General features: G+C 44.3%; 1 protein-coding gene across 3 annotated transcripts in view; it reads right to left on the reverse strand.

Moving 5' to 3' along the window:
- NME7 (NME/NM23 family member 7) overlaps positions 1 to 27,213 on the reverse strand; it is a 96,320-nt gene that overhangs the window by 324 nt on the left and 68,783 nt on the right. For all 3 annotated transcript variants that reach the window (XR_010469795.1, XM_065049936.1, XM_021299721.2), the window contains one exon: positions 17,063 to 17,170. Coding sequence is in view for 2 of the 3 variants with exons in the window: in XM_065049936.1 (XP_064906008.1) it covers positions 17,063 to 17,170 (108 nt within the window). In the remaining variant the exon portion in view is untranslated. The remainder of the gene's footprint in view (positions 1 to 17,062; positions 17,171 to 27,213) is intronic.

Consider the following 27,213-nt stretch of genomic DNA (forward strand, 5'->3'; position numbering starts at 1 on the left):
AACAAATGTTGGGATCACCTTAAATTGCTGCTCCCACCTGTGAGTAGAAGTACTGTGGATCAGCTCTAGAAGAGGGGAATTTTGTGGTAATTGTTTTCCTTCCTCCCTGAGCTGTTTAACAGCTGTATTTGAGGCTGCTGTGGCACACATGCCCCTGATCCCACCAGTCTGGAACCCGAAAAGTCTTCAGTGCATTTACCATTGCTGCACATTCTCCCCCTCTGGAGGCACAGGCTGCACATTCCAGCAGTAACTACAGGTAAAAACCAGTTTATCCTTAATGCGGGGTGAAGCATCCCCCGGGGGTGTGTGCTGCAGGTCTAAGAGAGAGGGTGGCTGCTGAAGTGGCACACAGGAGTGCAGTGTCACAGCAGCAGCTGGTGTGTTGCTGCTGGGCTCATAGCCCAGCACGGAGAACAAGAGCAGGCCCTGCCTGACAGGGCTGCTTGGATGTGACAACGTGTGGCGGGTGGCTTCCTGCAGGAGTCAAGATCACTTTACGCTGCGTGGTGCAGGGTAGCAGCAAGCATTTCTCTGTGTGAAGCGACAGAATATGGGTCTCCTAGAGCAAGATGCTTGATAGAGCCTTCCTAATCAGAATGTACGACACTGGGCTGCTAAACATGGTGCATCTGCTGGAAGGACAAGTGTAGTTACTGTGATGGGAGCACACACGTGCAGCTGTTCCACGCTGTTCCACGCTGTTCCCAAGGAGCCAGCAGAAATCTCACCTTCAGCTGTTTCACTTGCTGCTGGATGTTTATGGTGAGGCAAGCGTTTGACAAAGATGCTGTGATTAAAGCACTACAGTGCTCCCTGAAGGAAGCTCTGAATGCACAGGTGCTGCAGGAAAAGCTGAGCCATGGTGGCTCCCAGCAACTGGTGGGTTTAGTGCTGCCACCACTTGTGGGGCTAAGTTTGATAGGATCAACTGCCCCTACAAGTCAATTCTTAGGTGCGCAGCCTGTGACTGTTCGAAAAAAACAAAACAAAACACAAAAAACCCCCACAAAAACAAACACAACGGCCACCAAACCCCCCAAACTGCTTTATTTATAAAAGCCACAAGTCACAGTTAAATAATTTGTTCTCATATAGTGAATTAAAATGAGATAAAGTCTGAGAACACAGTGGTGACAAAGCTGATGGCTTATTCTAGGGATTGGGGCAAACATTGTAGAAAACTTACTGGTGCCTGTGTTGGCTTCAGCAAGCAACTACCAAAAGGTGCATAATAATGGCTTATGAAATAAAGCAAAAACATACCTTTACCACCCCCTCATCATCACCTTCTAGTATTAAACCAGTGAAAGTAGGATGGCCAGCCCTGATCACTAATTAACCAGGCAGTAACGGCAGTAGCTCCCCCAGCCGCACATCCTGCAGCCACCCACTAATTCCCACAGACCCAACTAGTCACAGCCCTCACCCCATTTCTTCCACCAAAGCTCTACACCTTGCCCTTCCTTCCCATGCACCCCCTCTCGCCCTCTCCCCCAACCCCTGCCATGCCAACCCCCCCATACGGCCAGACATGCACCACCCCTGCCTCCCCCTTAGATATGCTGCTGTGCTTTGTCAGCCCTGATAGAGCTATAGCATTAAAAGGCTGCAGGTGTGTGGGGATCCACCAACCAAACACACAAATCCAATCTGCACCACACACAAACACAAAAAAAAACAAAATCAAAAAACCCCAAACACTGAGCCCCAAACCCCTGCCACCCAGGACAGGCTGGTACAGCCTTATGGCCAGCCAAACTTCTGGTACACAACAGAATTGATACTAAAACTGCCTTTCACAAGCTGCTGCTGACACAGTCTTGGTCTGGTAATGGACCAGTCAAAAGCCCCAGGCCGGGGCAGGCTGGGGGGAGGCCAGGAGGAAACGGGGGAGTTAAGATGTGACATCAAGCCAATTTAAAATTAGCATTGCTTTCAAGATTTTTTTTTTTTTATTATTATTTTTATTTTGAGCCTGTGCTGTACTGCCTGTGTAAAATCTACTCTCCTGAGGAAGGTATTGCTTTCCTTATTGCCTAATCAAACTTTACAATATAAACTGCCAGTTTGGACATGTTGTTCTTTCTGCCAGACTGGCTCAATATAGTTAACTATAATTGTCGCCATTAAAGTGAATTTTTAATCTCCCTTCTTGGTGATCTAGGACACCTGTATTTCAGGGTTAGAGAGACACACAAAAATACTAATAAAAAAAAAAAGCGGAGACAGAGACATATGTACAGTTAGGGGCAAGAACCTTCAGGGCTGTGTTTGCACAAACAGTTGCACTAAAACACACCAGCTACCAGGTTTACAGCTCGGAGCATCAGCACTTCTGGGCTTCTGGTTGCAATTTGGCCCAGGGCATAAGCTGGCACAGGCCAGCCATGACCCTCGGCTTTGCCAAGAGCCAGGAAAAAGGCCCAACACTGTGGAGCCCACACCCCTGACACGGGGCAGGTTTAGCAGAGTGGCATCGACTCCCACCACTGCCTGTCCTTCCTGGGGTTAGGGAATGAGCCACCTCTGCGGGTGGTTACAGAGAAGATGGATTGAGATTCCCTTCTTACCGGAGTCACATGGAACAGATGAGGGGCAATGGCTACAAGTTACTGCTGGGGACAGTTCGATTGGACACAAGAGGGAAATTTTCCATGATGAGAACAATCAGCCATTGGAATAATCTCCCCAGGGATGTGGTGGATTCCCAAATACTGAACACTTGTAAGATTCAGCTGGACAGGGTGCTGGGCCATCTTGTGTAGACTGTGCTTTTGTCAGAAAGGTTGGACCAGATGATCCCCGTGGGTCCTTCCAGCCTGGTATTCTATGATTCTACAGGTGTATGCTCTCCTTGCCCAACTCCTGCTCACTTGTGCTATTTCAGTCCTTAAAAGACCCTTATTTTGTCCAAATAATTTTCCCAGGCCAGGCTGAACAACCTCAGCTTACTTAAAACCTACAACAGAACTCTTCTTCCTCAATTAGCTTTTATTGGATTGTTGACAATCCACACAGACTGTACTGGGAACACTTGATTATCATAAAACCATGCTACGTATTGTATAACATGAAAAACCAGGTGCCAAGGTGTTCTCTTCATATATAATTAGCTTTATGTGGGTCAGCTGCCGCCTATCTCCCAGTAAAACCAGTTAAGAGCTGGCAAGCCTGTAGTACCTAGATAGGATCCTTCTCTCCAAGAACCTCAGTCTCTGAAGCAGAGCACTGCTGGACAAGAAACAACAGCCAGCAGGAAATCAGGGACATCCCTTACCCCAGGCACATCACAACACGTGGTGCCTTGCAGAAGAACCAAGACCAAGGATTTCAGCACTACCAAGAGATTTGGGGAGCTCCCATCTTGAGGTCCCAGCTAGAGACAGCTTGGAGAACCTAGTTCTAAAAGCACCAGATCCTTTTCTAAGGGGATCCAGGATTTGGGGGTACTTGGCACCAAGCATTCAGACAGAGGTCAGGTATTCCAAAGCACTCTGTATTTTAGGAAACACGGCTACTATCCCAGGGTTTGCCTGTAGGATAAACCACAGAAAAGGGAGCTGCACCTCTGCAAAACCTCTCAACAAGCCTCGTATTTGGCCTAGGGCCCCAGAGCTCCTCTGAGCCAATCACACTTCTGGTCTCTTTACAGGACCCAAAGGCGGCAGAGGACAAACCCACGCCAGGAACTGATCTGAAACGAACCAAAAGCATTTCACAGAAGCCACCCAATGCCCTTCAAATGATGCTGACATTCAGGGGTGCTCGTTCCTTCCCAGGGGTGAAACAGTTAAATTTAATATCAGAACTCTCAGATCCCAGGAACCAACTACCTGCTTTATAGCACACACCTGTGCCTGCTCCAGCTCCTGTTCAGGGACAAATAAAAGGAAGTAATAACAGGTGAAAAACTGTGACCTTCTGGTTCTGACCCTATAAAGTGCTTTGCTGAGGAGGGGCTGAGAGTTGCTGCAGTTCTGTGAAGTTCTGCTTCAGCTGCACGTGCTCTCTGCAAAACTTCTGTTAACTGAAGCCGGCCCCTCCTTCTGGGTGCTTCCACGCGCTACCGCCAAGTCTCAGGAGTTAACACAGCAAGCAATAGCAAAATCCAGTCTAATGCCCTGGCTGAGCACAGTGTGTGCCCTAAAAGCATGGAGAGGCCAGGCAAAATTAAAAAAAAATAAATTAATTAAAAAAGGAAACAAATCGAGTGAGGCAGTCAGTCTTCCAAGGGACAGCAAAAGATCTCAGTAATAATGCAGGACCCAGCATGCAGGCACAAAGTGTCCTGAAGATTTCAAGTTTAAAGTTTAAAAGTTTCAAGTTTAAGAATTACAGACACCTACAATTTAATTCTCCTTCCGCCCATAAAACAAAGCAAAAAGTAGTGCTGATGAGAGGTGCCAGATGAGCAGCTCTGGAGTCAGAGCTTTTGCCTCCATAAGGACAGACCAAGGTATACCTTGAACGCTACCAGCACATCATCCAGGCAGCGCTCCTTATATCTCGCCTACGCAGAAAATGCTAGCATGGCCAGGGTACCTCAAGGTTCACAGTCCCATTGCCCCTGTTTCCTTGGGCTGGCAGTTTTGGACACAAGACCCTGTTAGTGTCACTCACAGCAGAAGCAAATGGGCTGCCAGGGAGACACACTGGTAGGAAATATGCTGAGATGACAGATTTGCTTTTCACCCATCACCAGAAAGATGGCGGCAATTTCAGTCCTTCCTTGTCTCTGCTGAATCAAACCTGGCAGCCTGGAGATGGAAGCTTTTTCCAATCCCTGTACTCACAGCCTGTCAGACATCTCAGTGCCTTTCACACAGCTGAACAGACACTCTCCAGTACCCCTCTCCCCAAAACCACAGCGAAACTGTGTCTCCTTGATTCAGCGTAGATGCCCAGGCACATGATCCAGAGAGACTTTGCTGAGCTGAAGTTTCAGCATCAGCACAAAATAAGACTCTCTCAAAACACTTAGGCCTTACAATTTTTTCACAGTTTATCTCAGTTTGAGGTCACTGGTAGGAACCAAAAATCTCTCTTTGCCCATTAATCTTAGTTTGTACATCAGCATGAACCTGCTGACTTTGTTAGCACCTGCTAACACCTAAAAAAGCATTTCAGCTACAGTTCACTCAGATGACTCACACAACTAAATCATTAGATTAACACACTGAAAACCCATGCATTCATACCATCCCTCCAGCCACAAGCAATCCAGAAATAAAAATGGTTGTCAAAGAAGAGGGTCTGCCTACTCACTGTATTATTTGTTCTGAAAATAAATAACTGTTTTTCCACATAAACCTGGGAAGGGTTTAGTTCCAGGCAGTTTGTTTAAAAAAAAAAAAAAAGAAAGTTAGTCACTGCTGCCTCTCTCTCAAGCGTCACGCACTGTAAGAAATAAAGCCGGTCAGGCTGCCCAAGGCAGAACAATTTGTACACGTGCACTTCAACTGTCCAAGTTAATTTCTTAAGTACAGCTGGGATAAAAACCCCTATAGACCAAAAAAAATAAAACTTTGCAATAGAAGGTTTTATTAAAGAAACATTACAGGATAACATAGAGTGTAAAAATTCTTCACAGAGAGGGTTGCGAAGCATTGGAACATGCTGCCCAGGGAAGTGGTTGAGTCACCATCCCTGGAGATGTTTAAAAGGCGTTTAGATGAGGTTCTTAGGGACATGGTTTAGTGACAGAGTTAGGTTATGGTTGGACTTGATGATCATCTCTTCCAACCAAAATGATTCTCTGATTCTATTTTGCTTTTATGCTATGTGCCATTAACACAGTCACCTCAAACACTGCATATGGTTATGATCAACTCTGAAATTATAGTGAAAGGCAACGGAAACTGTATCATAAAATACTAGAGAAATGTGAATTCCAAACAGGTTGTAAATGAGAGGACAAGACAATAATTTGCTACATCACAATCAAAACACCAAGAAAACAAATGTTATGCTATTTACTTTGTAACATTACAAGAAAAATAAGTGAAACAAAAAACATTCAAAATAACAAAGTGATTTTACATCATGCATAACTACTGTGCTGACTCAGACCACTGATCTCTGAAGTATAGACACTTGTAATAAGAATTGTAGACATTTAATAAGAATGTACAGGTTAACTAAATCTCCCCACTCCACAGCATAAGCCAACTGCTCAGTAGCCAGTGCTGAACATATTAGCCCAGGACTCTCCCACCAGGAGCTCTACTCTGCCTTTAGCAACATCTTTGGTAGCCAACAGAAGAGATCACTGGCCTGGTACAGCCACTGGAATGAAACAAAGTGAAGGGTCCTGGCTCCCATGTCATGTGAAGAATGACAACACAACTGCTTTCCCCAGGATCCCACGCAGCAAGCTCAGTCACCAGGATAACTTCACACTTACCTTGAGGGACACCTGCCTGCCCCAAAGTCAGGACCTCTTATATGATGCCCTTGAGCCAGTTGGCTTAGATGCAGACAAGATGCTAGATGCACCACCACAGATGTCAATGCAAGCTGCCAACACATCCTGAACATGGCATAAAAACACTGAGAAGGGCCCCTGCTACTAGCACCTGAAATATCTAAGAAATATCTAAGAAATATCTGTTTTGGATGTGTTCATACAAGCCACAGGCACAGTGGGGGCTACTTGCCAAAGCTCTCCAGCCTACTCAGACAGCACTGGAAGTCATGGTCTGCATGAGCTGCCAGATTATGGCCAACAGAGGAGGAAGTGGTGGTTGCAGAGAGAGAACAAGAATGTGTTACCACCCATATAATGTATAAAAACGAGGACAGAAGCAACAGGCAAATATATGAAGTAGAATACAGCTAGCATTTAAAGCTTTTCCCAGACAACTAAGATGTTCTGCAGGGTAGCATTTGGCCAGGGGACCCAACAAGCTACACCTGGCAGCAGGGTAGAACTCATGACATGAGACAGTAACAATATCCTGCAAAAAAAACCAACCAAACAAAATCACCACCTGGTCCACAAGTAGTGGCCTTGCATGCACCATCACAAGGCCCTGTGTAGACTGTAGTTCCCTGTGCTGATAGGAAACAACCCACCAAACCAATAGCATAAGTTCCCCCAGCACAGTGCTCAAAGTACCTTCTGAGCAATGTCACTGAATCTAGAAAGCTCCATTCCCCAGTGGAATGGGTCACTATTAAGAGGCCAAGAACTTGTTTCAAGTCTCAGCAGCCCTCCATGAGTTCAACACTCCTGCTGTGTGCTAAACCATGTACCGTCATGACAGGACTAGTCTATTGGCACCTGAGTGACCAAGTTCCTATTCATCTGCTGAACTGTGTAAGGCAGCTACCAGACACAGCCCACAGTTCCCAGCTTGTGGCGGGATGGTCTCGGCACACTGACTCTGCCCAGCAGAACAGCAGTAACTGACACTGATACCGACGCAGAAGGAAACTTGTCCGCTTAGCAACTCTGGCCATTTAAGAAAATTGTCTCTTGCTCAGAGACTTACCTACTTGTAGATATATCTACAAGATATTCTTGTATCACTCCCTACCTATGTACCAATGCGCTTAGGGTTAAGGAGGAAGTGGGAGAATCTGGCTCTTACTACACCCAGCATTCTCTCAGGTGACCACTGCCACCTTGTTCTTCTCACACAGCTGCTGGCATGAGCTCATCACGACCAGAGCCTGAGCCCTCAGTAATATATCACAACACCAATACTGGCACAACACTACACTTTGAATAATTAGTTATTATTACTTCTGAAAGAAGAAGTGGTTTCTAGAGCTTGATAAACTCTTAACTCATGATATCCCAGTGTTAGCATCTATGTGAGGTAGGAAATCTTGTTCACAGTCCATAGTAACACATTTGGCTTTGTTTTTTTCTTCCTGTGTCCCACACACATTTCAACACATATATGCAGAGAGTTAACTTCAATTCTCCTTTTAATTACTACTGGTTTACAGTAGCCAGACAAGGAGGTTGCACTGATGAGTGAAGGGGTAAACCCTGCACAGAAAGTACCAATATAGCTAATAATTTGCCTATTTGACCTCTGAGAGAGAGGTGGGAGGTGCAGGTGGATGAGGTCAATCTACATAAAAATATATTTCCATCACACAGCAACGTCTGCTACAGGAAAACAGTGCTTCTTTTACCCCCTAAAAGGGGCAGGACTCCTTACTCAAGAAACTAAAAGAGATTCTGGGCTCCTATGTAACTGTGTAGCTACAGTGTCCTCTTGGTGCTTTTGCTGTATAAGCTACTTCCTTGGGCTCTTTTCTTTGCTGTAGTCTGCCCATCATGCAGTTGAGCTGCAGCTATTATAAATTGTTGCTATGCATCCACTGGAAGAAGGGGGGCAAACAGAAGCGGACCTGGGCTTTTTGGTTCAAAACAAGAACATGCTGAGGGAAAGAAAGAAAGAAACCAGCAGACTCCAAGACATAAACTGGGCCTCAGGGGAGTTATCAAGAAGTGTCATGCCTTCCCTCTGCCTTGACCTCCCCTCCACAAAATTACCTGGCTCAGCGCAACAGGAACACATGCCAAAAGCCAAGCCCTGTTTATCCTGTAGGTTACCTTCAGGATCAGGTGAAACTTAAAAGAACTTTGGGAACTGCTCGTTTCACACTCGTTAACTTCTCCTCTCTGGTACTTATAAACCTGAGACTTGGCAGAACAAGGGGCAGCTGGACCTCGGGTCTTACCCAGAAGTGGAAGCACAAGAGCTGAACAATTTCACAACTCTGTTTAAACAAGTTTCTAGTTTAGATTGCCTGTCTGGCCTACGAGTATAATAATTATACAACCTACATTCAGAATTAGGCTGGAAATGACCTAATACCACCATATTTTTTTAAGAGAGATTACCAACATGTATTCAAAATCCATCTCTCTCTTATTGCTATTTTTAATGTTAATTTCTCTTCAGAGAGACATAGGCAAAAAGATTACTTAATTCTTTGAACCAGTATACATACAGCATCAGGAAACACTTTGAGACAGAATTCCAGTGCTGGCTGGCATCCTCTGATATGCGAAAACACCACCGAATAAGATGTATTTTTCCTACACTCCAGATTCTTTCCAACCTGTTCCCACATCAGTGGAATAAAAAGTCTCAGAAAGTTACAATGGAGAAGCACTTGAATTGTAATAACCATTATCTGATAGATCCTTTTGCACCAGGAGAGACTGACATTTCCAACTGACAGACAAAAATAACTACTGCTTTGATGAAAACTTGCAATAAGACCCACCAAAAACCAACCTCACCCAAGCTCTCCAATTTTTTATTTCTTTTCACTGGAGATGATTAAAAGCATCTTACCCTGGATTATGCAGCTCAGTATGGGCCCCTAATAAAAGGCTTCATTGCAAAACTGCCGTATGACTGAGTGAAACAATGGCTTCTTTATTAATATTTTAAAGACTCCCGAGGGAAATGCTGTACAGCTGAAATGCCCTCAGTGAAAGGTTCATTGCCATGCTATGCACTTCTGCTGTGTAATGTTTTACAAGCTGTGCTGCCCTGTGAATGGGGAGAGTTAGTTCTCAGCTGGCAGAGGTAGCTTGCATAATACCAGACAAGTTAATCGGTAACAAGCAATGCAGGAGACCTTTGTTCCGAGTGTGACACACACAAATTCCACACTAAGCACATTGACGCTTCTGAGAGTTACTCATTGACATGCTTTATTAAATTGCTTGGACTATACCTTGATGCACCTAAAAGATTAGTTTAACAGAGCTGCGTCCCTCTGATGCCTTCCAGCCTGAACTGTTACACTACAACCTCAACCCATGGACCAGCTCACTCCTGGTAGGAAGGCATTCCCAGGGTGGATGATAGCAGGCACTTTGCAGCATGTCCACGTGTCGAGACAATGGCAGCGGGCAGGCAAGGAAGCAGCAAACAGAAAAACGCAAGTTGGCAGCCAGCAGAGCGCTTCTGTAACAGGACTCCGTTCACACAGAAATGGTCATGGGAAGTATCTGTGTGTCCCCCCGCTGCAAGGCGAGTGTCCTCCTGTTCACTCCGAACAGCTTGCTAAAACACCACCCTCCTCCCAGCCTCCCCGAATAAAGGCACAGGGAAAGGAGGCAGAAGGCATGCTTTTCCTGGCACTATTTGGAAGGCCAGACCAAGGGCAGCTGGTGGATCTAGCAGGTGGGAGACCGGCTGCACCAAAAGCCCAGGAGCAGCACAGCTCTTAACGCTCATCAGAGCATTTCGTTAGTACCAAGTCTGAAGAAACCGATGCTGGTTTTCATCACCCACAACACTTGCCCAGACAAAACACACCTGCTGAACTGGCCTGTCCTGTCACCCCTTACCATACGATATCACCTCCCATCTCCCCAAGGCTGGATCCAGCCAGCTGGAGTTCCAGTGCCAGAACTTGTGCGAGTCTCTGTCCGTCACACTGCTGGAGCTGATCTGTACAGCTAGATGATACTACTCATTTGCCTAAACACCCTAGAAGCAGTAAGGTAGTCTCACTGGTGCAAGGCTGAGGCAGGGAAAGAAGAGCTTCCAGCAGGACCATGCACAGTCTGCCAGTCCCCAGCCTCACTCTCAAGCACTGCACAGCTGAAATTCCAAGAAGTGACAGGGGAAAAAACAACCATCATGACAGCTCTCTCAGAAGACAAACAAAACCCACTCTTCTTTGATAACAGCAAATCATCTTCCTTCAATAAGTTGCTTTTATGTTTGTGGGTGCCACAAATAGCTCTGAAGCAAGGCAGAAGGCCAGCAAATGACACTCGAGGAGGTCCTCGCTACTGCCTGGCTAGAAAGCTGCCTGCGACACTGGAAACTGGCACATCTCCCTCCACAGCCACAATGGCCAAGGCAGAGCCTGCCGGCAACCAGCAGCCACGCAGGCAGCACCCGAGGGGTCAGTGGGAAGAGTGCCCATGGGGAAACTGGCTGAACAGCCCACCTCCCTTCGCAGTTTCACACACCGTCTGCCAGACACACAAAGGCACAGGCAAGCACACTCTCACAGCAATTGCCATGTTATTGTCTACTAGAAGAATTAACCAGCTAATAACAGCAAGAGGGAGAAGGTTATTTCACCCAGAACTCAGATTTTACCCATCCCACAGCCAATCTTTCTCAATGCATATCTTACTGATGGCAGTATGCTCTCCCTCTGTGCAGAAGTACACACACATATACATGCATGACAAATAAGCATTTTTTCACAATGCAAATAAACTCCACGAGACTGATTCTGCCCAAGCACCACGGCATAGGAACATACAGCTAGTGTGGGCAGCTCGGATACAGCAGGTTGCACATCAATGGAGAGACCTCTAGGGTCAACCCAGGCATGTGCAGTCTATTGTCCACAGAGCACAAATGCCCTTATGGAACTGCTCCTAAAAAAGTACTTTGAACTACTCAGTATGGGCAACAATTTACAGGCATAGTGTGCCAAACCCCAGAAACACTGGTTTTCTTATAACTGCAGGTCTAGGCTACTAGTTTTTTAATGGCTGCAGATTATGTGAATTCCTGCATAATCTGAAAGGTGCTCAGGCACTTGAGACCAAATGAACTGAGGTGTGTGTACAGCACCACCTCCTGTGGAGAGTTTTACTCACGGTACTTCCAGTGATGTGGATAAGGCCTTCACTGACTGGTTTTTAATTTGCCTTCACTTCTTCAAGGAGGCACATAAACCATGAAGTCCAGTAGCCACACCACCTTGTGTCAAGTACTTTGATTCAAACTAGTCCGGGAATGACTAACTTCAAGGAAACTTGTTTTGTCTAGAGAATGATGATTCATCAGATCAATGGTTTGCAAGTACCTATTTCAAGAATATATTTATCAGAAATGTTCCTCAGGTCAAAGGCAGTGTGAGTTGAGAAACAGAATCATCTTTCACCATGGGTACATGAAAGACATACACAAAACCATCTCCAGTCTGTTAAATGGAGCACTCACTTGGCATATAAAAACAAGCATGTTCCAGTCTTTGTCTGAATCAGAAGCAACACAAATGCAAGTGAGTACTGTAATTGTTTGCTTGCTCTAAATAGTACCTGCTTTATATAAAATAGAAAAAACCTGACAAGAGGTAGAGCAATACCTAATTTGCATGTAGGAAACAAATGCAAACCACTGCTCTGAATGAATGTCCTGTGCAACATCAGCTGATCAGAAAAATTAAGAAACTGCTGCTTTAGCCTTCACTTATGAAACCCCATCATCTCATAAATACTCCACCTCTATCAAACTTCCTTCTCTACTTCCTCCCATCTTTCCTCACCCCATTAAAATGGGAAACTGATGACAAGGCTGAGAAAACAAACTGTTCTGAGCTATTAGTCTATTGCCACTTGTGAAAATACATTTTGTACTGATATGAGGACACACAAGTCTATGGAATGAATAAGTAAGTGCCTGACTCAGTACGTCAAAGAGCTCATCCAAGAGGCTTCAGGGCAATGTTCACCCTCCTTCTATATCACTAAAATAGGAATAAAAGCAGCAGTTACAGCTTTACAACTGAAAATACACTGATTTTTCCGTTGTGGCCAGTTGCACTTTAGGCTCAACTGCATCTCTCCTTCTCTCTTGAGCCAAATAGAGTTATTTATTAATTCCGGTATGCTTTCGTCACCGTCTAAAACGTGAAGTAGTTTGTAAAACAAAGATAGGAGTTAAGGGTCAAACTGGTGGGAACAAGTGCTGGCGTTTGCTTTTTGGGGTTGGTCTGTTTGTGTATTTGCGGCTTTTATAAGATTAAAAGTAAACTTTCCTTTTTTCCAGGTCCATGGAAAAGAGGTCTAACATAAAAAAAAAAAAAAAAATCAAAAAACTGCTGTACTACATTAATTAGTGTTGTAAAACTAGGTGCACAAGCTGACCATTACTGAGTTAACTAGTCCCTACTGTTCCCAAGACAGCATTGTTCTCTCTCCTCTCCCTGAGTACTCCTTGATCATGGTTTTGGGGAGAAAGGTCCCTACCTTGCCCTTCCTAGTGACCTTTAACTAAGAATGAACCACCAAAGTCACCTGGAGTTTGGTTATTAACTTCAGCAAGCATTTGATCTAGCCCTCAACTACTTATGTCATCTCCTCTAAGATGTCAAGGACATCGCTCCGTTTATGGACAATAAGACAGCAGGTGCCATTGCAAACACTTCCCAAATTTCAGTTAGATCTTAAACTGTGGGTGATGAAAACTACAGAAAAGGGCAAAGAAATAAGCAGTATCTGGTACTAGGGGTACCTGAGTCCTTAGGAAAGCACTGGTGTAATCCCTTCTGCACAGGAACATGCCTTTTTTGTGCTTCCATAAATACTGTGCACCTAAGGCCCATAATGGGACAGCAGGTTAACCAGCCATCTCCCCTTTCCACCTCTGTTTGGTTGTGGAAGTCCAAAAGTCATAAAACAAATTAACACACAGACCAACCTATTCAGCCTCCTATCCATATTTTGACCACCTTGTCTTCAAGGTCCTTTGGGCACTGCTGACCCTGCAGATGTGCACACCAAACATGTGGCCACAAAGGAGTCAGCATTGGGGCAGGGACCTCTAATAAGCTGCTTAAGCATTAACAGCCTAAGTGTTCCACACACCAGCAACACACATAACTCAGGCTTTCTTTGTATTAATACAAACCCGTTTGGTTCAATTGGAGCTTGGAGATACTGGGGCTTCCACTCTGAAGCTCTCAGAGCTCTAAGGAGAAGCTGCACTGGAAATGGGAACTTCTGGAAGAGGATGATTCAGCCATCAAACATCATAAAAGTTGGACAGAAGGTCTGAATCAAAAGCAGTAAACATATTTATTCGCACTATATCAAACTGGTTCTGCCTGCTTTGGGGCTGTAACAGGTTCCTGAGGCCCACCTCTCTGGTTTATCAAGAGTACCTTATATCATGGCTTCCTCTCTCCAAGGAAGCTTACTGGGTTTCAGAAGAGTAATCAAGCTATTTCGTATTTTGGATAAAACAAAGAAAGAAAGAAACAAACAACAACAACAAAACCACCACCAACACGCAACTTGAAACCAAGGCAAACCAAACAAAATAACCACCACAAAACATTAAAGCCAATCAACCAACCCACCCATGAAAACACCCCAACAACATACATGTAGTGGGAACTGAGGAGGAAAAAGTGTCAGAAATGTTGTGTCGATATTTGTAAAAATGATTCTGCAGTTTGCTTTCTAAAATTTGTTGCATTTAGTATTTTATTTTGGAGAAGAGAAATACAAATCAGAACATCTTCATAGAGAATTTCAGAGCCAAATACTTTCATGCCAAAATTTGCAAAGTGGCTTAGCCAAGCTCAGATAAAATGAGCATCAGAATTAGAAATGAAACTCAGTAGTCCCTAGCTCTTGTGCCTGAATTCAGATTGCCAAACTTACCTTTCATCAGTAAAAGAGGAGTGCAAGAATTTGCATACAGGCTGTTTTTTGGAGCTACACTGGGTAATATCTGCAGCAGAATATTAACACTGTAAAAAACAATGCCAGCTGAAGAAAGGAGACTGCTAGGGATTAATTCATTTTCTTTGAAGTTTAAAAAGGATTGTTCATCTTTGCAGTGTAAACTTAGTAGGTCATATTTTTCTCTGAAGTTTACTCCAGACTCCTCTACTAATCAGTTGTCCTACAATAATACTGTAAAGCTTTCATGGGAAAAGCAGCATTAACATTTCAGCAACAATAACACCTCCTACCAGAACACGGACATAACAAACACAGGCTAACTCCATACTGAAAGAAGCCAGTGCCACTGCTACCTATTGATGGGGAGCCAACATAGCCAAGGTCATACTCCTGAGTGACAAGTGCCTTACCTATCTCTGAATTCACCGCCTCTGAGGCTGAGAATAACTGCTCTAATTAAACTCAGGATATTAAAATATTCAGTTATCCATTAAAGAACGAAAACGTGTTTCCTAGAAACATTAGTCTGGTCCAGTTCCCTTCCGTGGTTGCCTCTTGTGCCACTCAGCCCAGCACGTACAGCGCTGTTAGAGCTGTTGGGGCTGAGGGGAGAGAAAGGTCTGGCTTTGGTGACTGGATTTGGGCTTCTCTCACAGAAAAGCTCCCTGAGGAAAATGTCCTTCCCAAGGACGATCTCTGTGTACACTGTTCAATTTCTTCTTCATCAGGTGTATCAAGCCCTTGCACTTAAGCAAATCCAGAGGTTATTTTTTATTTTGCTTACCTAAGTTTTCAGGCAACTACATTTCTTACAGAACACAGATCTAAAGATACTCCAAGAATTAAACTGTTAGCAGTAAAAAGGTTTCTATAGTTTACATTACAATGCTTATTTGCCAAACTATCAAAATGAAACATTTGCTGCTCTATTCACTCATTAAAGAACATTTACCAATGTTCTTTACAACTGCTGGCTTAACTTGGACTGTTACAGAAGAAACTACAGACATATGAAGAGCCATATTTTGTGTACAATTATGCCTACATTAAAAAAACAAACAAACAAACAAACAACAATCTTAAACCCCCCTCTGCAAAAAAAAACCCTATCAATAAAAGATGGTTAAAATGACCAGTCTGCAATGGGAACTGCAACGTGTGTAGTCAGAGTAATACTACATCAATAATTTAGCTTATAATTCAACTGTGGGATTCAAAGGACAAACACATGAGTGAAGACCTTGAGAAAGAACTCCAGCCTCCATTTTTTTTCTGGAGAAGCAATTCAATTGTTTGGTCCCACCCACCTCACTTATATTAATAGTAGCTGTAAACTCAGTTTAAACAACTAGCAAAATGAGGTTATAACTGCTTTGCACCAGCATAAAGGAGACAGACTGTGGACACGAGACAGAGAATTCTGCTGAAGTACTAAAATGCTCCGTGAGTGTTGATGAGATTTTAATTTTTCCCTTGCAGGCTATGCCTTTTTTTCTGCTGCCATCCCACGACTAAGGGATTTTAGGCATGTGGTGACAAATACCTGTTTGCTTGTCTAAATCCAGACCCTTTGGGCAGGAACTAGAAATTGTCAACTTTATCGACAGCTTGGAAATGGTCTAAAAAGCTGCAACTTTGTTGATAGTGGTTGCCATTCTCAGTACTGAATTTCACTAGTTTATTCCTTAAACTAGATGCAATTTCCTGGCAAACAGCACTTAAACCTACAGATCTGATTTTATTGCATGAAGGGAGATGGTGATGCAGTTAGCTCTTCCTCTTCTCAGTGGAAACACCATTTTGGCAGTGTAATAGCATCCAAGCTAAAAAATCCCTTGCTGCTTCATCACTCTGCTATAGTCTGACAGCAAAACACTCACAAAAACATGTAGATGGGAAAACAAGCTGTGCATGAGCTGGAAAAACAACTGCATTGATGCAGAGATCCATCACTTACACACCAGTTCAGCCCCCTTGTACAAACCTTAGTTTTGAGGCATGGAATTAATGTGAGAGACCTTGTTCTGGTTTTCATAGTGAGTACGTTTGTCTTCATAAACTCCCTTAAATTAACATTTTTGCATTTTATTGAACTTTAATGAAAGCATACAAAACCAAAATCAGACAACAATTAACAAGTTAATATAAAAAACAGGAAATACCAACCGATGTTCAGAATTATGACTACCTACAAATAAACCTGGACCCTATCTGGAGAATTTTATTCCCTAGTGCCTGTAATATTCCAAGCCCTAGACAAGCTCACTGTAGAGACAAGCCAGATCAGAAGCCACGGTGGTCATCCAAGAAGGTGTCCCTGCAGAAGCACTGTTCAGTGCTGATATCCACTCCCAAGCACACATTCAATCAAAGAGAAGATTCTTGACTTTCTTGACTTTCATTTCATTAAATATTTAATTGTACTATACCCACTCAAGAAAATTGCATAGATGAATTTTTTTACAGTATCAGAATTAACTGAGTTAAATGCCTTTGTTTCTAGTTGATCACTGGTCTCCAACACAATTATTCCACATATAAAGCACTTCAACAGCTTAAAATAGTGTCAGGTATAGCTTTTCACTTTAAAACTTCCTATGATATAAAAGCACATGTTTGTCTAGCAGGTCTTACCTCCAAAAGTCCATCTTCAGGTAGGTCTGTGCAGTGGACAGCATTCTGAATCTTGTTCTTCCCAAAGACAGCACGCAGAGTTCCAGGTCGGAGATGTCGAGCTATTTCCTATTGAACACAAGAAAAACAAAAGACTTCTGCAAACCACACTCTTCCTTTATATCGTGGACGCAAAAGAATGTCATAAAGTAAAACATCATTTTGCTATTAATATATGTGTGGTACACTATGAAAGAAAATGAAGAGGGAAATCCCAGCTTGCACTATACACATACACAACTGCTGAAAAACCATGACCAAGATTGTGAAAACTAATTGCTTGAAACTGGGCCAATCAAACCACCCCAGGTGAAATGCAGGACCCTTCATATTACAGACACACCTTCCTGGCACTTGTATTAATATGATTAGCTGATGTTAACACCTTTGAAGCTCTCAAACACAGAATGTGCTGTCCTTAGTGAGCAGACATGGGAGTACCACCTTGCAGACTGCCTCCCCAAACACCGCCTCAGAACCTGACATTTGTGAAGCCCAGATACAAAACAACCTCTCCATCTCCTCCTCTGAAGTGCTCCTCTGACACTGTGACTAGTGCCAACATCTGATCCCCTCTGAGGATTAGTCCAGACTCTCTCTATGTCTTTCTCTGTTCTTCGAAGTTGATATTTCAATACTGTTCTTCATCTACAATGTCAAACACTTCCTTGGCCTCTTAGAGTATTTCTCTTACTACAGCAGATATCACTCAGGTTCTGAGACAACATTGTTCCCCTACCTCTTTACTATGGTATATCTCCCATCTTATACCACAGAGGACTGCCCCTTCATCATGCTCCTTCTTTCAATGAATAATGCAGTCCTGCTGTATTTCTTTGCACTATCATTTTGCAGTGTTGTCTTTTAACTCCTTTCCTATGGCAACTGTGTTACACCTTGTTGGCCTCTCTTCCCAACACCCTGAAGCTCTCCTCCAAGCCTACCTCATGCACAGTGTGCCTCCTTCTAAAATTCAGTGGTGACAGCACTAACCCAGTTTTCCCTCTTTAAAATCCTTTGGACATTCTTCCATGAGCGCTTCCCGAGCACCGCTGCCTGTGAGGGGGCAGGCTGATGACAAGCTCACACTAGAGCTACTGATCAAAAAAAAGCATTCTTCCTTGCCAACAGAGCCTACATCGCATCAGCCTCTTCCTGAAAAGGCACTGGGTACATTAGGGTGTAATTATTTTGGAAGTGTCCAGCATGGTTTCACTGTGCCACTCCCAGCTGTTTGTTTCGGTGTCACAGCTGGAGGTTTCTGCCCCGACAGCCGAGTCACCAGACTGGATTGTCCAAGCGTTTCTTAACCTTTAGTGTCAAATGGGTTCAAAGTGACATCAGCAGTGCCTCTTGGCTGACCTGGAAAACCTTGCAGAGGTAGAGGGGAGAACCACTTGCATGACGCACACTCGCTTCTGGGGTGGCAGTCAATGTTCTAAGCTGGTTCCAAAAGACCTCACAAGAGTGATATCTGACAACACCCTTTAGGCGCTTTCCAGATTCACTTGTGTCTCATTACTAAACTAAGACCATTGAATTTAAAGGGCAAGACCTTCTCTTGGCCCAGCAAGTCCTAGATATTCCCCTGTAATAACAATTATGGTGATCTGTTACCCAACTGGAAGACAATTAAACTACTTTAATGATGGGAGTATGTCTAACCCAAAACATGCTAGGAGGAGAAGTTTCAGCTCCCCATTGTTACTCTGTGTACGTCACAGGTTATATAGGACCTTTGGATATGGATATCAAGGATATTTGCATAAGATACACTCAACATCAAACAAGTTTGGCTGCAGAGGAAAGTTCAAGAGTTTCACTTAAAAAAAAAACCAAAACCTTCTCTACCTGGTCCTCATTAAAGGCTTGTGATAAGAAAGCCTGCTGGAGAAACAAAGTCCCATGCCAGTCAACTATAGCTGTGTGACACTTTAATCAAGCCTTCCTTGGAATGATTGTTGTTTCCAGTAACGGCTAGCTGTCAGGAAGCTAGCAACAGCACTAGGCTTTCAATTATTTGAAGGAAAGTTTGGGCACGTTGGAAAAAATTATTATGGCCACGAAACCTTTGGAAACATATTAGCAAGAAACAGCTCAGATCTAAAAAAATAAAGCATGCTATTTCATATACAGTTTATTTCATAAAATCATAAAACTGTTTAGGTTGGAAAAAACCTTTAAGATCATGGAGTCCAACCATAAACCTAAGACTGCCAAGTCTACTCCTTAACTATGTCCCTAAGCACCACATCTTTTAAACACCTCCAGGGGTGGTGGCTCCACCACTTCCCTGGGCAGCCTGCTCTAGTAACTGAGAACCCTTTCACGGAAGAAATGTTTCCTAATATCCAATATAAACCTCCCCTGGTGCAACTTGAGGCCATTTTGTCTCATCCTGTCACTTGTTACTTGGGAGAAGAGACCAACACCCTCCATGCTACAACCTCCTGTCAGGGTAGTTGTAGACAGTGATAAGGTCTCCCCTCAGCCTCCTTTTCTCCAGGCTAAACAGCCCCAGTTCCCTCAACTGCTCATCAGATTGGTGCTCCAGACCCTTCACCAGCTTCACCGCCCTTCTCTGAACTCTCTCCAGCACCTCAATGTCTTTCCCGTAGTGATGAGCCCAAATCTAAACACAGGATTGGAGGTACGGCCTCATCAGTGCCAAGCACAGGGGGATGATCACTTCCATGTCCTGCTGGCCACACTATTCCTGATACAAGCCAGGATGCTGTTGGCCTTCTTGGCCACCTGGGCATACTGCTGGCTCATGTTCAGCTGCTGTCAACCAACACCCTCAGATCCTTTTTCGCCAGGCAGCTTTCCAGCCACTCTTCCCCTAGCCTGTAGCGTTGCCTAAGGTTGTTGTGACCCAAGTGCGGGACCCAGCACTTGGCCTTGTTAAATCTCATACAGTTGGTCTCAGTCCAACAATCCAGCTGGTCCAAATCCCACTGAAGGGCCTCTCTACCCTCCCACCCAATTTGGTGTCATCTGCAAACTTACTAAGGGTGCACTCAATCCCCTCATCCAGATCATTGCTAAAGAGATTAAACAGAACTGGCCCTAACACTGAGCCCTGGGGAGCACCACTCCTGACTGGCTGCCAAATGGATTTGGTTCTGTTCACCACAACTCTTTGGGCCTGGCCATTCAGCCAGTTCTTTACCCAGCGAAGAGTATGCCCGCCCAAGCCATGAGCTGCCAGTTTGTCCAGGAGAATGCTGCGGGAAATGGTGTCAAAGACTTTACTAAAGCCCAGGTAGACAACATCCACAGCCTTTCCCTCATCCACTAAGCGGGTCACCTTGTCATAGAAGGAGATCAGGTTGGTCAAGCAAGACCTGCCTTTCATAAACCCATGCTGACTGGGCCTGATGACCTGGTTGTCCTGTATGTGCTGTGTGATGGCATTCAAGATTACGTGCCCCATGACCTTCCCTGGCACCAAGGTCATACTGACAGGCCTGTACTTCCCTGAACCCTCCTTCCTGCCTTTCTTGTAGATTTGCTCACCTCCAGTCAACTGGGACCTCCCCGGTCAGCCAAAACTGCTGATAAATGATTGAAAGTGGCTTGATGATCACCTTTGCCAGCTCCCTCAGCACCCTGGATGGATCCCATCTGGCCCCGTAGGCTTGTGTGTGTCTAAGTGGTGTAGCAGGTCACCAACCATTTCCCCTTTGATTACTGGGGCTTCATACTGCTCCCCATCCCTGTCTTCTGGCTCAGGGGGCTGGGTACCTGTAGAACAACTGGTCTTACTATTAAAGACTGAGGTGAAGAGGAATTTAGTACCTCACCATTTCCCTCATCCTCCATCACTATATTTCCCCCTGCATCCACTAAAGGATGGAAATTCTCCTTAACCCTCCTTTTGTCTCTCATGTATAGAAACATTTTTTGCTCCCTTTTACAGCATTAGCCATATTAAGTTCTAGTTGGGCTTCAGCCCTTCTAATTTTCTCCCCGCATAACTTCACAGCATCCCTGTAGTCCTCCTGAGTTGCCTGCTCCTTCTTCCAGAGGTCATAAATTCTCCTTTTATTCCCCAGTTCCAGTCAAAGCTCTCTATGCAGCCAGGCCAGTCTTCCCTCCTGTCTCTTCTTCTGGCACATGGGGACAGCCCGTTCCTGCATCTTTAAGACTTTCTTCTTGAAGAGTGACCAGCCCTCCTGGACTCCCTGTCCTTCAGGACTGCCTCCCAAGGGACTCTGTCAACCAGCCTCATAAACACATCAAAGTCAGCCCTCTGGAAGTCCAAGGTAGCAGTTCTGCTGACCACCGTCCTTACTTCTCCAAGAATAGAAACTCGATCATTTCATGATTCTATGTCCAAAGTGGCCTTTGACCATCACATCGCCCGCAAGTCCTTCTCTGTTTACAAATAACAGGTCCAGTGGGTGCCTTCTGTAGTTGGCTTTCTGACCAGCTGTGTCAGGAAGTTGTCTTCCATACGCTCCAGGAGCCTCCTAGACCGTTTCCTCTCTGCTGTGTTGTATTGCCAGCAGACATCTGGTAAGCCGAAGTCCTGTCTGAGAACAAGGGCTAGAGATCATGAGACTTCTCCCTTCTGCCTGCAGAATATTCCATCTGCCTCTTCATCTTGGTTGGGTGGTCTGCAACAGACTCTCATCAGGATATCTGCTTTGTTGCCCTTCCCCTTGATTCTCACCCACAGACACTCAACCCTGTCATCACTCTCAGCAATCACCAGACAATCAAAACACCTCCTAACATACATGGTTACTCCACCTCCTCTCCTTTCCTGCCTATCCCTTCTGAAGAGTTTATAGCCATCCAATGCAGCACTCCAGTTGTGCAAGTCATTCCAACATGTTTCCATGATGGAAACTATCATGACAGTTTTCCTGATTCACAATGGCTTCCAGCTGTTCCTGTTTTTTGCCCATGCTGTGTTTATTGGTATATATGCACTTCAGCTGGGCTACTGAACCCACTACCTTTTTGAGGGGAGAAGCCCTAATTCCCATGTGACCATTCTCAGGTCTTTCCCTCATTTCTAACTCATTAATAACCCTCATGTCTCTTCTACTGCATGCTTCTCCATCCCCTACCCCCACTAATAAGGCAGACCAAAGGACCTCACTAGCACCCCATCCCCAAGTTTATGTCTAGTGAGCCTGGTTTTCTCCCCTTTCCCCTTCAAATCTAGTTTAAAGCTCTTTCAATGAGCCTTGCTAACTCCTGTCCAAGGATCCTTTTCCCACTTTGAAACAGGTATGCTCCCTGTGTCACCAGCAGGCCAGGTGTTATGTAAACCAACCCATGATCAAAACACCAAAAATCCTGCTGGTGACATCGGTCTTGTAGCCAGGTACTGATGTGCTGGGTTTTCCTGTATCTGCCACGTCATTCCCTACAATGGGAGGGATAGAGAAGAAACTCTATTTACTATCCATCAAACTCTTTTGCTCAAACTGTTCCTTCCTCCAAGGTGTCCAAAAATTCTGCTTCTTATGAAACTTTCCCAAGTTTTCTCTTGACCCATCTTCCTCACTAAACCCATTTTTTTTCCTTCTCTCTTTAAAAGCAGCTATGGCCTCCTGACTTTCCATTTGTCCTAAGCTCTCATTTCTACTTCACAACTTCATAACAGAAGACCTCATGTTTCTTCTCTCAGACTCTCACTAACACAGCAAAAGCTCCTACTGCTGCTGTACACAATCTCCTGTTCTTCCTTCATTGTTTCAAGGCAGGTTGCTACACATTCTCCTGCCCTCCTGAAACTCGCCAGTCATCATTCACTATCTTGCACCTCCAGTATAAGCTGGGGAATGACCTATTAGAGAGCAGCATAGGGGAAAGGGACCTGGGGATGCAGGTGGACAGCAGGATGACCATGAGCCAGCACTGTGCCCTTGTGGCCAGGAAGGCCAATGGCACCCTGGGGTGTATTAGAAGGGATGTGCTTAGTAGGTCAAGAGAGGTTCTCCTGCCCCTCCACTCTGCCCTGGTGAGACCACATCTGGAATATTGTGTCCAGTTCAAGAAGGACAGGGAACTGCTGGAGAGAGTTCAGTGCAGAGCCACAAAGATGATTAAGGGAGCGGAGCATCTCCCTTATGAGGAAAGGCTGAGAGAGCTGGGTCTCTTTAGCTTGGAGAAGAGGAGATCTCATTAATGTTTATAAATATGTAAAGGGTGAGTGTCAGGAGGATGGAGCCAGGTGCTTCTCAGTGACAGCCAATGGTAGGACAAGGGGTAATGGATTCAAACTGGAACACAAGAGGTTCCACTTAAATTTGAGAAGAAACTTCTTCTCAGTAAGTTTATCAGAGCACTGGAACAGGCTGCCCAGGGAGGTTGTGGAGTCTCCTACTCTGGAGACATTCAAAACCCACCTGGACACATTCCTGTGTAACCTCATCTAGGTGTTCCTGCTCTGGCAGAGGGATTGGACTAGATGATCTTTCGAGGTCCTTTCCAATCCCTAACATTCTGTGATTCTGTGAAAAAGGACTCATTCTGTTCTGCCTGGGATTGCATTAGATCAGAAGTACACAAAGGTAGGTCGTCCAGCACTTTACATTGTTAACACATATTAATATATACTCTTCTGCTCCATTACAGGAAGTTTGTGAAACATTTTATTTATAGGGCATCATCTGCAACAACAAGGAGATACAAACATAATAGTGGGGTTTGGGTTGGCTTCCCCACATCCCTCCACCCCTTTTAAACCTCTTTTTCCCAAACTTTCTGCTGAGTCTAGTTCCTGAAGTACATGTTTTGTGTACTGGTTTTCAAAAACTTCTTGAAAGGAGTTGAGACCCCAATGATGGAGGAGCTAAGAGCAGCTATAGCTTTACCACATGCATGAGAGGAGACTAATGTGTGCACTGGAACTTCACGTACCTGTGTAAATGGGGATGCCATGAACTCACACCTCATGTAAAGAATACACTGCTTGTGGCAAAACAAACCAGGGGTGCTGAAGCAAAAGGCTTCATTCTCTTTGGTCTTATTCATCAGCCTATTTGATCAAACCATCCGGGCTGGGCTTTGATCTACAGCTAGCCCTTTGAAGATCCTTGTTCTACACAAGATACAAATGCATATATTTCATGTTTCTCTTGATCATGTAACTGTGCCCAGTGCAACACTGTCTGTATGAAGAACTTAGCACATTCTAAAACCTTTCTATTTCTATACAAGTGAAGGGAACAAAAGCGTCACCATTGCCAGTAATATGTCAAAAATCAAACTAAAAAATCATAAACATACTCATGAGCAAAGCTCATTAACCACTTTTCCTTTAAATGGCCATTTTTTTCATGGGCTGGATGGAAAGTTATATAACAACTATCCCAGCCAAAACTGCAGATTTCAAGAAAATTTGGCCAGGTTTTTAAAAGCACCTGCCCTGAACACTTAACTGGGTATCTAGAAAGGTTGCAAGGCCACTGCTCTCACACATTTCTATGTGCTTTGTTTTTGTTTAAATGGCATTCAAGGAAAAGCCAAAGAGACGACCATTGACTGTGCAGCAACCATTCCTTCCCTCCTCAGTGGGAACCAGCACAAATTCCAAACAGACCAAAAAAAAAAAAACACGGAACTTTTATAACCTACAACTTTGTTCTACCTTAACATGAATTACAACAACAGGAATTTGAAAATTCATTACTGGTCCTTTTGAGTGAAGCAGAATAAAAACAAGAGAGTCTGTGATCAAACCCTCTCCTGCACACAGTGTGCTCCCAAGGCAGGTTCATTCTTCTAGGTTTGCTTTCAGGCCAGCAGAACCCAGAGGACTTCTTGGGCTGCAACAAACTCCATGCAGTCCCCTCTAAGTCCTCATAAAACACCTTGTTTTCCTTCTCTATCTGAGCCCTGACTGCTCATCTGCTCCTTGCTCTTCTTGGCATTCCTTATTCATCACTCTTTCTGAAGGCTTTATGTTGACTTGGTCTCCCCACTTCTGCTTTCCCCACTCTGCACTCCTGAAGCTTTTTGCTTCTACAGTTCTCCATCCTCCACCGCTGTCATGAAAGAGATGGTGCCTCTTTCCCCTTGAGGGTGCCAACTGATCCAGAAGGCAGTATCCAGCCTCAGGCAAACAAGCAAGTGCTTTTCGCCTTTTAAGGACGAGCTACACCCTTGTCAAGAGATCAGAACACACAGAACAAACAGAATAATGTAAATTCCGCCACTCACCCTGGAATTTGCCTGGCTGAACTTTAGCCACCAGAAAGCTGACTGCCTTGTCCAAGCGAGGCACCTGAGCTTCCTCTGTAGCGAGCAGAGGGTGAAAAACCCTTTCAGGGGTAAAAAAGACTCTTTTGCAATACAACAGCTATGTAAGGTAGGTAGGATAAGTGGCTCTTTTCTTCCCAAGAGCACAGCCCTCCAGGTGGCTTTCATTTTTAGGGGATTTTAGCAGGAGTCATATCACACACTTGGTTGCAGCAGAGAGCTGCACAAAATACTCATTGCTATAGATGCCACCATCAAGAGGTAAAATGACAGAAGCAGCACAGCCTCTGTCTTGCAGAATACAATACCAGATAAGCAGCTCCTGTAACACTTATTCAAACTAAGAAACATCATTATTGTTACTGTGGGAACAACCTCAGTTGATCAGTCTGATATATCCCTTGCAGAAGCTTCCATTCAAAGACAAAGGCTTAACTGTCAAAATGAAATCTGTGGTCACATATGATCTTGTGTATGACACCACAAGGGTTAGCCTGCCTCAGCTTGCTTCGCATGTTTTCTTTGCAGCCCATACTCCTTTCAAACTCTAGCAAAACAATTCTGAGGTGTGTGCTTCCCCTCTAGCTACATCAGCTCTGACCTGGTTCATATTCCCCAGTTTCATGTGACGAGCCACCTTACACTCAACATCAGCTGCTGCAGAACACAACAGCTTTCTACTCCTGCATCAATCTGAAGTCCATTTACTCATCCCTAAATGCAGTGCTAAGCCTTCTGTCTATCTTACAGGCAGAAAAATCTACATAAGATGGTGCTGTTGCCACTGTAAAATCTTTACCTGGGAAGAGCGCATTTTGCCCTGGAAACCTGGGGCTCGCCTATTGAAAGGTACTTCTGAAAGTTTCTAAATACAAAACTAGGATGACGGTAAAGAGAATTACATTTCACAAACCAAACCAGAAGTCCCTTGTTGACAGAATGCCACGTTTTCTTTCTTTGTGTTCCACACAAGCTGCGGCAACGTCATATACAAATATGGAGTCAGTATCAGTGGCCTTACGCACACTTCCAAGGGAGTCAGTGCTATCAGAAAGTCTTTTGTACTTTCTGCATATCACAAAAAAATAATCAAACTAAAACAATCCCCTCCAAACTAACCCACTCAACACTAAACACGCTTCATCTTTTAATCTTTATCACAAAACAAACTGATACAGAGGTTCTCAAGAATGTGGAAAGGTTACATTGAAAGTCTCTATAATATAATAGTTATGTACTTGAAACAGCATGGCTGTAAAGGTTTGGTCAGCAAATTAAATTATCTGACTCAGGCAACAGAAGCCAGATTTTCAATCGCAAGACTGTAAAAGGTGCACCTGAGGCTCACTTCCTTCCAAAATCAAACAGTTTTGCAACAGTAGCAGCAAGTAATCAAACTATAGTTTATTTTGTTACAAAGGCTGACTCTGGTCTGAGTAAAATAAACAAAGAAAATATACATCCTGATGCTTTTTATCTTAAAGTCAGCCTACCCTCGAACTACCAGTCTGAAGCTCTATTCTTTGGAAGTTTTGTAGTTTTGTTAATGAACCTAACATTATCTTCCATACTCCAGTGCTGGCATTTTTTTCGGAAGCTGACAAGTCCGTAGCAGTTGTTACAGTCTCCGTAGCAGTTGTTACAGTCTCCTGGTCGCTCTCCATCCCCTGAGGCATGTTTATTCTCTCTGCTTCCCTTCTACACCTTCCCTACCACTCCTCCTCTCCGGCAGTCCAAAGGTTCTGCACCAACCCTCTGTGGACTCTCTGCTGTGGGCAGCAAATGTGGCACATTTGCCAGCCTGAGACAGCATTTTTACTGGTCTTGGTGCTTCTGGATGATGTTTAAGCAATTCTAATGATAACTGCCCTGCTCAGAAACTTATTTAC

Source organism: Columba livia, chromosome 1, assembly GCF_036013475.1.
Source record: "Columba livia isolate bColLiv1 breed racing homer chromosome 1, bColLiv1.pat.W.v2, whole genome shotgun sequence".
NCBI classification, from domain to species: domain Eukaryota; kingdom Metazoa; phylum Chordata; class Aves; order Columbiformes; family Columbidae; genus Columba; species Columba livia.